Here is an 18,316-nt window from a genome sequence, read left to right as displayed (position 1 = left end):
TTATAATGCCACATCTTCTGGTCTGCTTGACCTAGGAAAAGAGCTACAGTATCTGTTTGTGTGACTGTGTACTGATGTCTGCCTGTCTCCTGAACTCTGATTGTCTGCTGTCTGACCTGACCCCTGCCCATTTACCATGTTGACCTTAAAGGGAACCTGTCACCGGGATTTTGAGTATAGAGCTGAGGACATGGGTTGCTAGATGGCCGCTAGCACATCCACAATACCCAGTCCCCATAGCTCTGTGTGCTTTTATTGTGTATAAAAACCGATTTGATACATATGCAAATTAACCTGAGATGAGTCAGAGCTTGAAAATATGACTCTTCTCTGGTTAATTTGCATATGTATCAAATCGGTTTTTATACACAATAAAAGCACACAGAGCTATGGGGACTGGGTATTGCGGATGTGCTAGCGGCCATCTAGCAACCCATGTCCTCAGCTCTATACCCAAAATCCTGGTGACAGGTTCTCTTTAAGCCACCTGCCCTGATCTCTGGACTGTATCTGTATTTGCATGTAGTCTGCCTGCCCCGAACTTTTTCATGACTATGAGTATAGCCTGATGTTCTGCACCAGTGTCTCTGACTCCTGTCAGTCAGCTGCCAATTATATCTGGACTATTCCAAGAGGTAACGGCCTGTTGGCTCCCCTGCAGTGAAGACCAAATCCCTATATAGGGGTTAAAGGGTGAAAACCAGAGGAACACCAAGACAATGCCCTCAGGAATAGCCCAAAGCCAAATTGGTTAGTTGGCAAAGTGGGTCCACACCCATTGCTTATAACAACTCTGAAGCATTTGCTGTTTTGGTTCTGGACTTTTTTCCATTTTATGATCAGGATGACCTCTTCAATTTTTGTCACAAATGATATATAATATTACACATGGAGCTTTCTATATTTGATGGGCTTAATACATGTATTTTTAGGTTTGCATGAATGCACATAACATTTGATACTAGTAATATTTATATAGCAATGACCGTCTTATTTGTACTGTTTGTAAACTGGTCCATATATACCTAATCATGGGTTCATAGCATCGTGTGACCACCCTGCTAGAATGATTCTCCGTTTGGTGTTTTTTAGTTGATTTTATCATTATATAATAAAATATAGGTGGGGAGATTTCTGCGCTGGTCTTGATATTCCTTCCGTTGCCAGAAGATGCATCCAATTTATGATAAGACCTTGTCATAATTAAGGTGTATCCTCCGGCAGTCCATGCACCTAAACGAAAATCTACGACAGCTCAGAGCTGCCATAAATTTCTGGATTCATTTGAACCAGAAAGCTGGTGTAAATGAAGATAAATTTGTTGCAGTTGTTGTAAGCACCTCTTTCCCGCCCTTGCCACATCCCCTTTTGAAAAAGTGCAGAGGCATTTGTGACTTTTTTCCCCCAAAAATTTGCATTTAAAAAGTTACAAACATACAGCTTGTAACTTTTTAAAGCCACTTTTTTGGCACAAGGGATATGATAAATCTTTCCCCATGGTACTTTGCGAATCTGTAGGTGTGCACAATTTCTACACATCCTTTTCTTTGTAGCATAGCCACAATAGTTTCTATTTCTCTGGCACCTCTGTCTTGCATCTATTCCTTCCTTGCCAAAGTCTCTTGGCGTGCGTCACATGTTTTTTTCTTCTTCTACTTGTAATGGTTGCTGGCTGAATCCTGTTCCAGTGCTCTATCCTACTGTCAGCAGTACAGAGCACTTTTTCTTGTCTGTCACAGACAAACAGTATCGCCATCTTCAGAATAGTGATACAGTTGAATAGTGCAGCGGGGCACAAGAACCATCTAATGGTGCTAGAGGCGCATAAGATAGATATGAACTTACCCCATTCCACAATTGCAGTGCTTCATCTGCTCTAAGCACAGGGGATGAAAATGGCGCACCTATAAGACAAAAACATAAAAATAACATAAAATATTTGAAATTGTATAATTTAATATATGTTTTATTTAACTTGTACAGTAAAATTATGCATGAGCTGGTATGGACTGAGTAATAGGATGCATTCTGATACAATTTTTCGTGATAAAATGTGTTCCAACCAGAGCCCATTTATCTGTCTGACAAAAAAATGTCACAATTACACCAGACAATATGTGCCATAGCTATCAACATGTACTCCAATATTTGTATCATATATGTTATGACCTTCTAGATCTGCTTCACCTGGTTTACCACAAGTTTAGGTAACATGTGAGATAATGCTGTTTTTCTATATGATGCAACACAGTATCAATCAACAGTATTCATACACTGCACCATTATTTCAAGCAGTTGTATTGTGACAACCTGTACTTGAAACATTGCCTAGAATAAGAGAGAGTAGAGTTAAAAGGGTAACACTACAGCTGCCTTTATGTTTTTAGTTTTTAAATAAAATGACATTAATAAGATTTTATGTAAACAGGACAACAACACATACAGGGAGTGCAGAATTATTAGGCAAGTTGTATTTTTGAGGATTCATTTTATTATTGAACAACAACCATGTTCTCAATGAACCCAAAAAACTCATTAATATCAAAGCTGAATATTTTTGGAAGTAGTTTTTAGTTTGTTTTTAGTTTTAGCTATTTTAGGGGGATATCTGTGTGTGCAGGTGACTATTACTGTGCATAATTATTAGGCAACTTAACAAAAAACAAATATATACCCATTTCAATTATTTATTTTTACCAGTGAAACCAATATAACATCTCAACATTCACAAATATACATTTCTGACATTCAAAAACAAAACAAAAACAAATCAGTGACCAATATAGACACCTTTCTTTGCAAGGACACTCAAAAGCCTGCCATCCATGGATTCTGTCAGTGTTTTGATCTGTTCACCATCAACATTGCGTGCAGCAGCAACCACAGCCTCCCAGACACTGTTCAGAGAGGTGTACTGTTTTCCCTCCTTGTAAATCTCACATTTGATGATGGACCACAGGTTCTCAATGGGGTTCAGATCAGGTGAACAAGGAGGCCATGTCATTAGATTTTCTTCTTTTATACCCTTTCTTGCCAGCCACGCTGTGGAGTACTTGGACGCGTGTGATGGAGCATTGTCCTGCATGAAAATCATGTTTTTCTTGAAGGATGCAGACTTCTTCCTGTACCACTGCTTGAAGAAGGTGTCTTCCAGAAACTGGCAGTAGGACTGGGAGTTGAGCTTGACTCCATCCTCAATCCGAAAAGGCCCCACAAGCTCATCTTTGATGATACCAGCCCAAACCAGTACTCCACCTCCACCTTGCTGGCGTCTGAGTTTGACTGGAGCTCTCTGCCCTTTACCAATCCAGCCACGGGCCCATCCATCTGGCCCATCAAGACTCACTCTCATTTCATCAGTCCATAAAACCTTAGAAAAATCAGTCTTGAGATATTTCTTGGCCCAGTCTTGACGTTTCAGCTTGTGTGTCTTGTTCAGTGGTGGTCGTCTTTCAGCCTTTCTTACCTTGGCCATGTCTCTGAGTATTGCACACCTTGTGCTTTTGGGCACTCCAGTGATGTTGCAGCTCTGAAATATGGCCAAACTGGTGGCAAGTGGCATCTTGGCAGCTGCACGCTTGACTTTTCTCAGTTCATGGGCAGTTATTTTGCGCCTTGGTTTTTCCACACGCTTCTTGCGACCCTGTTGACTATTTTGAATGAAACGCTTGATTGTTCGATGATCACGCTTCAGAAGCTTTGCAATTTTAAGAGTGCTGCATCCCTCTGCAAGATATCTCACTATTTTTGACTTTTCTGAGCCTGTCAAGTCCTTCTTTTGACCCATTTTGCCAAAGGAAAGGAAGTTGCCTAATAATTATGCACACCTAATATAGGGTGTTGATGTCATTAGACCACACCCCTTCTCATTACAGAGATGCACATCACCTAATATGCTTAATTGGTAGTAGGCTTTCGAGCCTAGACAGCTTGGAGTAAGACAACATGCATAAAGAGGATGATGTGGTCAAAATACTCATTTGCCTAATAATTCTGAACGCAGTGTAATGTTAACAGATGGGCAAAATGACGCAAATTCAACACTTTTTTCAACACATTTAAAAATGCAATAGGATACAGTATTTGGAAGAATAAAATGCTAAAGATAGAAAATACACAAAATAAGAATAAAAAATCTCCCTGTTTATCCTCTCTTAATCTCATATTTTCCTTTATTCCTATTTTGTCTCATATTACAATGACAACTGAGAAGTATAGAAATCTTCTGTATGTGCCCCAGGAGATCAGCCATGCCCCATTCTCCTCCTCACAATTCTGTGTCTTAGCTGTAAGACAACTATCTGGAGCAGGAGCCTCCCTGAAGATGCTCCTTAACCACCTCAGCCCCCCTAGCTTAAACACCCTTAATGACCAGGCCACTTTTTACACTTCTGACCTACCCTACTTTCACCGTTTATTGCTCGGTCATGCAACTTACCACCCAAATGAATTTTACCTCCTTTTCTTCTCACTAATAGAGCTTTCATTTGGTGGTATTTCATTGCTGCTGACATTTTAACTTTTTTTGTTATTAATCGAAATTTAAAGATTTTTTTGCAAAAAAATGACATTTTTCACTTTCAGTTGTAAAATTTTGCAAAAAAAACTACATCCATATATAAATTTTTCTCTAAATTTATTGTTCTACATGTCTTTGATAAAAAAAAATGTTTGGGTAAAAAAAAATGGTTTGGGTAAAAGTTATAGCGTTTACAAACTATGGTACAAAAATGTGAATTTCCGCTTTTTGAAGCAGCTCTGACTTTCTGAGCACCTGTCATGTTTCCTGAGGTTCTACAATGGCCAGACAGTAGAAAAACCCCACAAATGACCCCATTTCGGAAAGTAGACACCCTAAGGTATTCGCTGATGGGCATAGTGAGTTCATAGAACTTTTTATTTTTTGTCACAAGTTAGCGGAAAATGATGATTATTATTTTTTTTTTTCTTACAAAGTCTCATATTCCACTAACTTGTGACAAAAAATAAAAACTTCTATGAACTCACTATGCCCATCAGCGAATACCTTGGGGTGTCTTCTTTCCAAAATGGGGTCACTTGTGGGGTAGTTATACTGCCCTGGCATTTTAGGGGCCCATATGCGTGAGAAGTAGTTTGCAATCAAAATCTGTAAAAAATGACCGGTGAAATCCAAAAGGTGCTCTTTGGAATGTGGGCCCCTTTGCCCACCTAGGCTGCAAAAAAGTGTCACACATCTGGTATCGCCGTACTCAGGAGAAGTTGGGCAATGTGTTTTGGGGTGTCATTTTACATATACCCATGCTGGGTGAGATAAATATCTTGGTCAAATGCCAACTTTGTATAAAAAAATGGGAAAAGTTGTCTTTTGCCAAGATATTTCTCTCACCCAGCATGGGTATATGTAAAAAGACACCCCATAACACATTGCCCAACTTCTCCTGAGTACGGGGATACCGGATGTGTGACACTTTTTTGCAGCCTAGGTGGGCAAAGGGGCCCACATTCCAAAGAGCACCTTTCGGATTTCACCGGCCATTTTTTACAGATTTTGATTTCAAAGCTGCCTCGAAGACGCAGGCTGGTGTGTGTACGCAGGCGCGATCTAACGGCACGGCGGGGCACAGGCGCAGAATATTGGGCATGAACGATGCCCGGAGTATTGAATTGCGCAGGCGCAGGATCGGGACTGGGGAGAGTTCTAGCCGCCGCCCAGCGAAGTGAATAATGATGAGCTGGGCGGGGCTTAAGAACGGCAGTTGGGAAGGCTGGCTGGGCGCATTTTCACATGAAACGCTGCCCCTTGGGCAGATTGCTGACAGGAGAAGCAGGTTATAAAACTTTATATTTCGCTCTTTATAAGGTGGACAGGGGGGATACTTATATGCTTTTAAAAGACTGTATAAGACCTGTAATGTGATATATCTAACTATATATGCTGTTTTGGCCTGTCAGTGTCCCTTTAAGTACGGTAATAAAAAAAATGTAAAAACTTTAAAACTAGTAAAAAAAAAAGAAAAGTAGACATATCGACCGGCTCTATAAAAATATTATATGATCTACCCCGTCAGATGAATGCTGTAAAAAAATATTAAAAACTATGCCAAAACAGCAATTTTTTGGTCACCTTGCCTCACAAAAAGTGTAATACCAAGCGATCAAAAAGTCTTATGTACCCTAAAATGGTACCAATGAAAATGTCACCTTATCCCGCAAAAAATGAGCCCCTACATAAGACAATCACTCAAAAAATAAAAACCAATGGCACCCGCAAACCAATCCATCAAAATCTGTGCTGCAAAAGCCATGTGATGCTCCTTCCTTTCTAAGTCCTGCCATGGGCCCCCACAGCAGTTTACCACTACATTTGGGGTGTTGCCGTATTCAGTAGAAAATGGGTAACAAATTATGGGGTGCTTTTTCTCCTGTTACCCCTTGTGAAAATGAAAAATTTGGGGCTAAAGCAACATTTTATTGGAAGAAATGAAACTTTTAATTTTCACAGCCAAGTGTTTCCAAATTCCGTAAAACGCTTAGGGGGTCAAAGTGCTTAGTACCCCCTTAATATATTCTTTGAAGGGTGTAGTTTCCAAAATGGGGTCACTTTTTTGAGGGTTTCCACTGTAGGGCTACGTCAGGGTCTCCTCAAATACAAAATGGTGCCTAGAAACCATTCTAGCAAAATCTGCCTCCAAAATCCATATGGCACTCCTTTCCTTCTGACCACCACACATGGGGTATTTCTGTAAATTGCAGAATCGGAGTAATATATATTGAGGTTTATTTTGCTGTTAACCTTTGCTGTGTTGCAATAAAAAATTGATTAACATGAAAAATATGCATAAAAAATAATATTTAGAAATTTTGCCTCCATTTTCCATTAATTCTTGTGGAACAACTAAAGGGTTAACAAAGTTTGTAACATCAGTTTTGATTAATTTGAGGGGTGTAGTTTCTAAAATGGGGTTATTTATGGGTGATTTCCATTATGTAAGCCCCTCAAAATCACTTTATATCTGAATTAGTGCTTAAAAAAATGGTTTTGGAAATTTTGTTGAAAATAAAAAAAATGGCTTCTAAACTTCTAAGCCTTCTAACGTCCTAAAAAAATGAAATGACATTTACAAAATGATGCCAACATAAAGTAGACATATGGGGAATGATGATCGATAATTATATTATGAGGCATTACTATCTGTCCTAAAAGTAGAGAAATTCTAATTTTGAAAATTGCGAATTTTTCCAGATTTTGGGGAATTTTTTTGTAAATAAAGGAAAAATATATTGACTCAAATTTACTATTGTCATGAAGTACAATGTGTCAAGAGAAAAAAATCTCAGAATTGCCTGGATAAGTAAAAGTGTTCCAAAGTTGTTACCACATAAAGTGATACATGTCAGATTTGCAAAAACTGGCCTGGGCAGGAAGGTGAAAACTGGCCCGGGGTAGGAAGGGTTAATGGAAATCACTGACCAAAACACTGCCGTGTGAATGAGGCTTTATTGTTTGTGTGTCTGCACCTATAAAATAGAACAAATTGGCACTACAGTGGAGGAATTTGGTGCAAATAGGGTTTTTACACTTTTTCTGACTTGGTAAAAAAGGGGACAAGGCTTATCTGAAAGGGGCATGTTCTAAGGTATGCCTTTTGTGCCAAAATTGCCCCACAATTCTAGCATAAAATTTTGTCTCAAAGAAAGCCAATGAACAGTTGGTATAGGGTCAGAGAAAACTGTGTATCCATGCACCATATGTATCATCCTGCCTGAGCCACCGTGATAAATCTGGGGCAGGTCTAGACAGACTGTCTAAGCTTCCGTCATCTTTAGGATTAGTAAATCTGGGCTGGTGTTTTTAAGAACATGCAGAAAATTCTGCAGATTGACAAACAGTGGGAGAAATATAACCTCCTGTTTACTTTGATCATTCTCCTTTAACCCCTTCCTGACCTGCGGAATGTGAGTTTCCAACCAGCGGCATAATAGTATAGTGCACTGATCAGAACAGCCATTTTTTGGTCACCTTGCCTCCTAAAGAAACATAAAATCAAGCAATCAAAAAGTTGTATCTACCCCAAAATGGTACTAATGAAAATGAGCCCTCACACAAGATCTTCGTCCCCCCCAATTTTTTTTTATATATATATATATATATATTTTAATATAAGATAACATATACAGTAATTTTTCCCGCAGGGTGCACAGTGCAATAACAAAACCCAAAAACCAGTGGCTTCTCAAAATGTAAAATAAAAAGTGATCAAAAAGTCATATGTACCCCAAATGATGATGGCAACTCATCCTGCAAAAATTAAGCCCTCTGTCGAGAGAAGAAAAAAAATACAGAAAATGGCTTTACTGCTCCCACAGAGGCTGTTTGACAGCAACACGGCGCACATAAGCCAATCCATCAAAATCTGCACTGCAAAAGCCAAAAAGTGGTCTTTTTCTTCTGAACCCTGCAGCATACCCAAACAGCAATTTATGTCCACATTTATGCATTTCGGTACCCAGTAGAACCCACCTATCCATTCAAGTAGTGTAAGTCTCAGATGGCACCAGCTGGGCACAACATATTGTGCACTGAAATGCTATATCTGTTGAAAACTTACAATTTTCACTTTGCGTGGTCTACTGCACATTTAATTTCTACAAAATACCAGTTAAAATGCTCACTTCATGCTTTAATACTTTGATGGGCAGAGTTTCCAAAATGGGTTCTTTTCTCGGGGGTTCCATTTAGTATTTCACCCAAGATACCCTATAATTGTCAGCACAAGCAGTGTAAATCACCACATTGTGCCTCAAATGCACATGGTGGTATTTTACTCCTGAAACCTCTCATACATTCAGGCAAAAGAATAAGGTCACATGTAGGGTGTTTCTAAAACCAGGAAACACTAACAAGAGGTCCTAGTCTTAACACTGGCACACGATGGCCACAACTTATTAGGAACTGAAATGCCATATTTGTGGATTTTCACTTTGCACTATCTACTGTGCATTACATTTTGCAAAACACCTGTGGGGTCAAAATGCTCACTCCACCCCTTAATAAATACCTTGAGGGGTGTAGTTTCCGATATGGGGGGTCACTTCTCTAAGATTCAATTATTTTAGTCTCTACAGTTGTCAGCACAAGATGCATAAATCATGACAGTAGACCTCAAATACGCATGGTGCTCTTTTGCTCCTGAGCCCTGGCGCATTTCTAGTCAAAAAGTTATGGCCACATGTAGGGTGTTTATACAACCAGAGAGCACAGTATTATAATAAGAGGGCTTGCCTTTGACACTGGCATACGCTGGGGACAACATATTGGGGACTGAAAACGTATATATCTGTGGAAAAATTGCGATTTTCACTTTGCATTATATGTTATGAATCAAAATAGGCAAAACAGCTGTGGGATCAAAATGCTCACTAAACCCCTTGGTAAATTATGTGAGGGTTGTGGTTTCTAAAATGGGTCTCTTCTTGGGAGTTTCTTTTTTTATTTAACCTCAGAGCCTCTGCAGTTGTCTGCCAGTGCTCTATAAATCACCAAACTAGGCCTGAAATACACATGGTGTTCTTTCTCATCTGAACCCTGCAGTGTGCCCTAACAGCAATTTCTGATCACAAATGGGTCGTGAAACGCCTGTTGGGTCAAAGTGCTCACTACACCCTTGAAAAATTCCTTTAGGGGTGTGGTTTCCAAAATGGGGTCATTGTTTGAGATTTTGCCCTCCAAAAGCCATATGGTGCTCCTTCCCTTCTAAAACCCTGAGGTGTGCCCATACAGCAGTTTACTACTACATATTGAGCATTGCTGTATTCAGGAAAAAAGGTGTAACAAATTGTGGGGTAATTTTCTCCTGTTACCTATTGGGAAAATGAAAAATTTGGACCCAAAGCAACATTTTATTGTAAAAGAAAGTGTAATTTTTCATTTTCACAGCCTAGTGTTTTTAAATTCTATGAAATGCCTATAGGGTCAAAGTGCTCACAGCACACATAAAAACATTTATTGAAGGATTTATTTTCTAAAACTGGGTAACTTTTTGAAGTTTCCCTCTAGAGGGGCTACCTTAGGGTCTCTTCAAATGCGACATAACCGCAAAAAAACCACATTCCAGCAAAATCCAAAAACCATATGGTGCTCCTTCCCTTCCGTACCCTGCTGTGTGCCCATACAGTATAGTGGTTTATCACCACATATGGGTTGTTTCTGTAAACTGCAGAATCAGGGTGATAAATATTGAGATTTGATTTGCTGTTAACCTTTGCTGTGTTACAGACAAATGGATTAAAATAGAAAATCTGCAAAAAAAGAAAATTTTAAATTTCACCTCTATTTTCCTTTAATTTCTATGGAAAGTTTCTAAAATAAGCTTTTTGGAAATTTTCTTGAAGATTGCTTCAATAATTAAGCTTTGTAATGTCCTATAAAAATAAAATGGCTTTTACAAAATGATTTCAACATAAAATAGATGTATAGGGGCACATTTATTAAGACCGGCGTTTTAGACACTGGTCTTAATAAAGCCCCATCGCTGGCAGCGAATCCGCCAAAGTTATGATGAGGATGGCACCTCTTCATAGCTTTGGCGTATCCAGTGCCGCTTCTAAATGTAAGACAGCTTAGGAGCAGGCATAGAAAATATAAGACAGCTTCCTGAAACAGGCGTAGAACATGGTAAATGAGACGGGCCTGCCAGCCCATCCCTGCCATGCTCACTTTTTCAAGATCTAGCGTAAGCTGGGAGAAGTCGCAATCTGCATCTGAAATACGCCTAATTTAGAAATTTTTCTGCATGATAAATTACCCCTATAGTGTATGTTAAATAATTATTAACTCAGAATCACTAACTATACAATTATCACACTAAAAAACTATTTCAAATTGTTTTACTGGTAACCTTGCCTCTAAATAAAGTGCAATCACAAAAGTTGTAGCTCAGTGGTACTAAGCATCAACCCACTCGCAAAAAACAAGCCATCATACCACTGTGTTGACTGAAAAGTGAAAAATGTATAGGTGTTAAAATATGATGACACAAAATCAAATATATTTTATCCTTTATCAAACTGGCTCAGTTGCCTATAGCAACCAATCAGATTCCTTCTTTCATTTTCCAAAGGAGCTATGAAAAATAAAAGGTGGAATCTGATTGGTTGCTATGGACAACTAAGCAAGTTCTTCATTACACTAGTTTGATAAATATCCCACAGTGTTTTTATTGACCAAAAGTAGTATAACATAAGATACTACAGTTGCAAGAAAAAGTATGTGAACCCTTTGGAATGATATGGATTTCTGCACAAATTGGTCATAAAATGTGATCTGATCTTCATCTAAGTCACAACAATAGACAATCACAGTCTGCTTAAACTAATAACACACAAAGAATTAAATGTTACCATGTTTTTATTGAACACACCATGTAAACATTCACAGTGCAGGTGGAAAAAGTATGTGAACCCTTTGATTTAATAACTGGTTGAACCTCCTTTGGCATCAATAACTTCCACCAAACGTTTCCTGTAGTTGCAGATCAGACGTGCACAACGGTCAGGAGTAAATCTTGACCATTCCTCTTTACAGAACTGTTTCAGTTCAGCAATATTCTTGGGATGTCTGGTGGGAATCGCTTTCTTGAGGTCATGCCACAGCATCTCAATCAGGTTGAGGTCAGGATTCTGACTGGGCCACTTCAGAAGGCGTATTTTCTTCTGTTTAAGCCATTCTGTTGTTGATTTACTTCTATGCTTTGGGTCGTTGTCCTGTTGCAACACCCATCTTCTGTTGAGCTTCAGCTGGTGGACAGATGGCCTTACGTTCTCCTGCAAAATGTCTTGATAAACTTGGGAATTCATATTTCCTTCGATGATAGCAATCCGTCCAGGCCCTGAGCAGCAAAGCAGCCCCAAACCATGATGCCCCCACCACCATACTTCACAGTTGGGATGAGGTTTTGATATTGGTGTGCTTTGCCTCTTTTCTCCACACATAGTGTTGTGTGTTTCTTCCAAACAACTCAACTTTGGTTTCATCTGTCCACAGAATATTTTGCCAGTACTGCTGTGGAACATCCAGGTGCTCTTGTGCAAACTGTAAACGTGCAGCAATTTTTTTTGGGACAGCAGTGGCTTCCTCTGTGGTATCCTCCCATGAAATCCATTCTTGTTTAGTGTTTTACATATCGTAGATTCGCTAACAGGGATGTTAGCATATGCCAGAGACTTTTGTAAGTCTTTAGCTGACACTCTAGGATACTTCTTCTCCCCATTGAGCAGTCTGCGCTGTGCTCTTGCAGTCATCTTTACAGGACGGCCACTCCTAGGGAGAGTAGCAGCAGTGCTGAACTTTCTCCATTTATAGACAATTTGTCTTACTGTGGACTGATGAACAGCAAGGCTTTTGGAGATACTTTTATAACCCTTTCCAGCTTTATGCAAGTCAACAATTCTTAATCATAGGTCTTCTGAGAGCTCTTTTGTGCGAGGCATCTTTCACATCAGGCAATGCTTCTTATGAAAAGCAAACCCAGAACTGGTGTGTGTTTTTTATAGGGCAGGGCAGCTGTAATCAACACCTCCAATCTCATCTCATTGTATTGGACTCCAGTTGGCTGACACCTCACTCCAATTAGCTCTTGGAGATGTCATTAGTCTAGGGGTTCACATACTTTTTCCACCTGCACTGTGAATGTTTACATGGTGTGTTCAATAAAAACATGGTAACATTTAATTCTTTGTGTGTTATTAGTTTAAGCAGACTGTGATTGTCTATTGTTGTGACTTAGATAAAGATCAGATCATATTTTATGACCAATTTGTGCAGAAATCAATATCATTCCAAAGGGTTCACATACTTTTTCTTGCAACTACATTGCATAGTAAATGACATGACTTATATCTCCAAGATAATAGAGGAATAACAGTTTTTTTCATTCCCTCTCATCAAAAATGTATAAAACATTTAAATACAACTCTGCCCAGAGAAAATAAGCCTTGATATATTGAGGGGAAAATGAAAGTCATGGCTTTTAGAACACAGTGATGAAAACATGCTTGCATATAAGAGATTCATGATGAAATACTGTGGACCTGAAACCACTTATAGCTTACTAAAGAAATTTTATTTTTACTTTATTATTACGTTTAAAGGGAGCTCCCTCTAGTGGATGATGTAGGTAGTATAGTGGCTGTGTGAAGATAAGCAGAACATTTGAAATCTGGGGGGAATTTAGACCACAATTTATGATATCCCCTACTCTGCTGGAGGACTGAGTGCCTCCCCCTCCCCCTTTCCCCCAGCTTTCCCACATTCCCATTTTGGGAAAGTGGCAAGGGCGGTGTACAAACGCCACTTGCACCTAGATTTACACAATTTTTGCAACTTTTTTTTTACACCAGATAAATCAACCTCTCTATTAAAAAAAAAAAAAAAAAAAAAACAACAACCTCTGTGAGGAATATGGATTATTATTTCATGTCAGCCATGTTCCCTACTCCATGTCAGCACCACCTCCCTGCGAAATTCTCGTCTGGAGCCATGAGCCCTAATCAGTTTTGTGGCTCATTTACTGCCAGCCCCAGAAGAGGGGGAGTGGACTCCTCCCAGAGGACGGGAGGGGAGAGGCCGGCTACAGATCAAAAGACTCGTGCCATACTACCTGTATTAGCAAACACAGACCACTGTATATATTCTTTGTGTGTATAGTGTTATTTCTAGTGAGCCCTTAAGGCGATTAATAATATATATATATAATTTAATCTTGTGCTGTCTTGTATCTTGGTCACGAACCCCACGTCCGTGTTTCGGCCTAGTTATACGCTACTGCAGGTTGGTTTCTTACCCTATATAATCCTGTTAGCGGAACGGGCTTATATCAAACAAGAAACTGGCAGTATACCCGGGATGAGGAAGCGCTGTTTTACTGGGGCAGTGAAAAGGCTCCCTTAGCTTGTTGCCCCTGCTGTGCCTGTGTGGACAGGAGTCTGTGAACATTGTACCAAGCTGACCTTACCTGCTCCTCAGGGACGGCGTAACGTCACGCCTTGGTAACAAGTGACTATACCGTATCTCGCTGGCTTTACGTATTCGACGTCCGGTGGCAGCGAGGTGCGGTATTCGTCACAACCTCTATGAACTAAATCATCAGAGAATTTTGTATCCATTTAGAAACATTTAGATAAGAAAAAAAATCTAATAAAAAACATAAAGAAACTTGAAATAGCATGCCACACCGAAATCCTGTCTCTAAACTCCTATGCAGAACCAAAGACAGAGACTTTGAACTTAGGTCATATTCTAAAGGTCTGAATTTCTATACAGTGATCCCTCCAGATTCAATGGCGTCAGGATACAATATTTTCAACATACAATGGTCTTTTCTGACCCATCGTAAGTTGAAACTAGACTCAACATACAATGTCTCACACTCAGATCCAACCGATCAAGGTCACTTCTCTGCAGTGGCGTCTCTAGCTTTGAAATTTTGGGGGGGCAGCTATAATAACGATACATTTACACAAGTATGCTTAGAAATCTGCAATACTTTACCCAATACCTAAAACCGCAAGAGGGAAGAAAAGTCCCGCTGTCTGTGGTTTAAAAAAATAAATAAAATGAATCACTCAGATTTCAACATGTCCTAGTTCCCTGTGGATGACAATTTTATAGGGAGAGGGATCTGTGGATGACACTGCTATGGGGGGGGGGGGGATCTGTGGATGACACTGTTATGGAGGGGATCTGTGGATGACACTGTTATGGAGGGGGATCTGTGGATGACACATACCGCATATAGCATCTTATGCTATATGTGTCATCCACAGATCCACCCCATGACAGTGTCATCCCTATTTCCCCCTCCATAACAGTGTCATCCACAGATCCCCCCCCCTATAACAGTGTCATCCACAGATCCCCCTCCCTATAACAGTGTCATCCACAGATCCCCCTCCCTATAACAGTGTCATCCACAGATCCCCCTCCCTATAACAGTGTCATCCACAGATCCCCCTCCATATAACAGTGTCATCCACAGATCCCCCTCCCTATAACAGTGTCATTCACAGATCCCCATCCTTATTACAGTGTCATCCACAGATCCCCCTCCCTATAACAGTGTCATCCACAGATCTCCCTCCCCACCTCTCACAGGAGTGTACATTTGACATTTCTAAACTGTAATCCATATCCTGCAGTAACTTTAACTTTAAATCAGGATTAAGCGGCCGCTCATCTCTACTAGTACCTTAACCTTACACCACTCGGCTAGCTTTGGTAACAGGGTCAGGCTACAGCCTACAGGCACTGCCTGTTAGTTGTTACCGAGCGAGTGCTGATTTCTGCAGGTCAGAGGATATGGATTACAGTTTAGAAGAAATGTACACTCCTGTGAGCGGTCCAGTGGCGGATCCAGAGCCTGGTCTCGGGAGGGGCACTTCCAGATTATTTTCTGTCCGCCGCCACAAAACAATGGTGCTTATAGAACAGACTACACAGTGTAGAGGTATACTGTATATTGTGTGGCACAGTGTAGGCTATATGTGTATAACATAAACATATTTCACATGAAAACTTACAATTACTTGGCTTGGCCCTTGGGGATCTCGGACACCACTTCAACACTTGGCCACGGGCTCGGCGGAGCTGATGTGTTTTATCCTAATGAGAAAGATTTCATAATAAGGATTTGGAGAAGGGGCAGAGGGATAGCAGAGCAGGGAGAGGCTGGTGCTGCTACTAGGGGGTCATACCATGGGGGAGTAATAAAGCCCACTATTATGCCCCCCCCAGTAGAAATAATTCTCCTTATAATGTGACAATGCAAAAAATACCCCCTTGTAATGCCTCCAGTTGAGCTAATGTACCTATAATGTGCCAGTATAAAATACCCTTATATAGTGCCCCCAGTAAATGCCCCCATAGTGCTCCTCTCCCCCCTTCCTCCTAGTGCCCCCCATAATGTACCAGTATAAAATGCCCCATATATCGTGCTCCAGTAGATGCCCTCAGTGTCCCCCATAATTTGCAAGTATAAAATACCCCTTCTTAGTGCCCCTCGTAGATAACTCCATAGTACTCCTCTCCCCCCTTCCCCTTACTACCCACCATAATGTGTCCCAGTATAAATGCTACTGTACAGAGCCCCCCATATAAAATACCCCTTCTTTGTGGCCTCACCCCCACCAATAATGTGCCAGTAATAAGTGCCCCCAATAATCTGCCAGTAATAAGTGCCCCCAATCACGTGCCAGTAACAAGAGCCCCCCATCATGTGCCAGTAACAAGAGCCCCCCATCATGTGCCAGTAACAAGAGCCCCCCATCATGTGCCAGTAACAAGAGCCCCCCATCATGTGCCAGTAACAAGAGCCCCCCATCATGTGCCAGTAACAAGAGCCCCCCATCACGTGCCAGTAACAAGAGCCCCCCATCATGTGCCATTAACAAGAGCCCCCCATCATGTGCCAGTAATAAGAGCCCCCCATCATGTGCCAGTAATAAGAGCCCCCCATCACGTGCCAGTAATAAGAGCCCCCCATTACGTGCCAGTAATAAGAGCCCCCCATTACGTGCCAGTAACAAGAGCCCCCATCATGTGCCAGTAATAAGCTCCCCATCATGTGCCAGTAATAAGCCCCCCCATCATGTGCCAGTAATAAGCCTCCCATCATGTGCCAGTAATAAGACCCCCATCATGTGCCGGTAATGAGCCCCCCCCCATCATGTGCCAGTAACAAGAGCCCCCCATCATGTGCCAGTAATAAGCCCCCCATCATGTGCCAGTAACAAGAGCCCCCCATCATGTGCCAGTAACAAGAGCCCCCCCATGTGCCAGTAATAAGAACCCCCATCATGTGCCAGTAATAAGAGCCCCCCCATCATGTGCCAGTAATAAGAGCCCCCCTATGTGCCAGTAATAAGAGCCCCCCTATGTGCCAGTAACAAGAGCCCCCCATGTGCCAGTAACAAGAGCCTTCCCATGTGCCAATAACAAGAGCACCCCCATCATGTGCCAGTTAGAGCCCCCACATCATGTGCCAGCCCAGTAACAAGAGCTTAGAGCCCCCCTAATGTGCCTGTAAAACTATTGTACATATAAAAAAAAAACACTTATACTTACCTCCATGTCAGCGATGCGATGCAGGCCTCTTCCGGCCTGTGTCCTGCGCTGTATGGCTCAGGCGGCGCGATGACATCATCGCGCCGCCTGCGCCGGCCTCTGATAGGCTGCCGGCCTAGTGCCTGCAGCCTATCAGAGGAAGGGGAAGGGACACGCCTCTCCCTTCCCTGCCCCGCCGCTTTAGCACAGGCAGATGACTATGGAGATGAGCGCAATGGAAGCGCTCATCTCCCGATGCCCAGCTGCGGATGCTCAGTTGGGGGGGCACAGCGTGATGTAGGGGGGGCCGTGGCCCCCTCTGGCCCCCCTTCCCCTTGGTGACGCCACTGCTTCTCTGGTAAAATAGTTGTATTAGTTGCTAGTTATCAGCTATTCCTGACTGCTATATGTAAGGACTTGCTTTATCTGTCTTAGTTATCTGCTTATTTTTCTTAAATCTTTAATTTTCACTTATCTTGGATGACATTTTGGGGCTTTGGAACTAATTACTCAACTTACAATGGTTTCAACAGACAATGGTCCTCCTGGAACCAATTAATATTGTAACTTCAGGGACTACTGTATTTTTTTTTAGTTTTTTCTTGTCCATTGCTATGTAATGAAGCACAGCAGTAATAAACAATTCCAAGTATATTGGAAAAAATGCAAATATCCAGAACATGTAGGATAATTTAACAAATAGTAGTTATACTTTACTAAAAAAAAGTCTCTTAAAAAAAGAAAGGAAAGTAATATATCAGTTTGTTACTTCTTCCTAAGCTATACTGTACCACAATCATGATATGGGATGTTAGAAATTGTACACCTCATACAGAATATACTCTTGAAAGGCAAGCCTTGAATCGTACATTAAAGGGATTGTTTAAATTCACAAAATAGCATTTATCAAGTAGAGAAAGTTAATACAAGCCACTTATTAATGTATTGTAATTATCCATATTGCTTCCTTTATTCATTTTTCCATCACATTATACACTGCTCGTTTCCATGTTTACAACCACCCTGCAACCCAGCAGTGGTAGTCATGCTTGCACACTATAGGAAAAAGCATCGCCCTCTCTGTTGGCTGGGACCGTGGGAGTGCACATAGGCTACTGCTTTTTCATATAGTGTGGAAGCACGGCAAGCAAACACTCTGCAAACATAGAAAATATGGACTAATACTATATTCACTATCTAAAATCGATATGAGATACTTAGCAGTGACCCAGCAGG

At 41.0% G+C, this 18,316-nt stretch overlaps 1 protein-coding gene across 1 annotated transcript in view; it reads right to left on the bottom strand.

Moving 5' to 3' along the window:
• The window catches only part of LOC120991020 (neuromedin-U-like), a 62,777-nt gene that overhangs the window by 1,095 nt on the left and 43,366 nt on the right, over nt 1–18,316 (bottom strand). The window contains exon 2 of the mRNA XM_040419909.1: nt 1,846–1,904. Coding sequence (XP_040275843.1) covers nt 1,846–1,904 — 59 coding nt within the window. The remainder of the gene's footprint in view (nt 1–1,845; nt 1,905–18,316) is intronic.

This window comes from Bufo bufo, chromosome 2 (genome assembly GCF_905171765.1).
Source record: "Bufo bufo chromosome 2, aBufBuf1.1, whole genome shotgun sequence".
Lineage (NCBI taxonomy): Eukaryota > Metazoa > Chordata > Amphibia > Anura > Bufonidae > Bufo > Bufo bufo.
The sequence above is the reverse complement of the archived record's forward strand: the minus strand, read 5'-3'. Positions and strand labels throughout refer to the sequence as shown.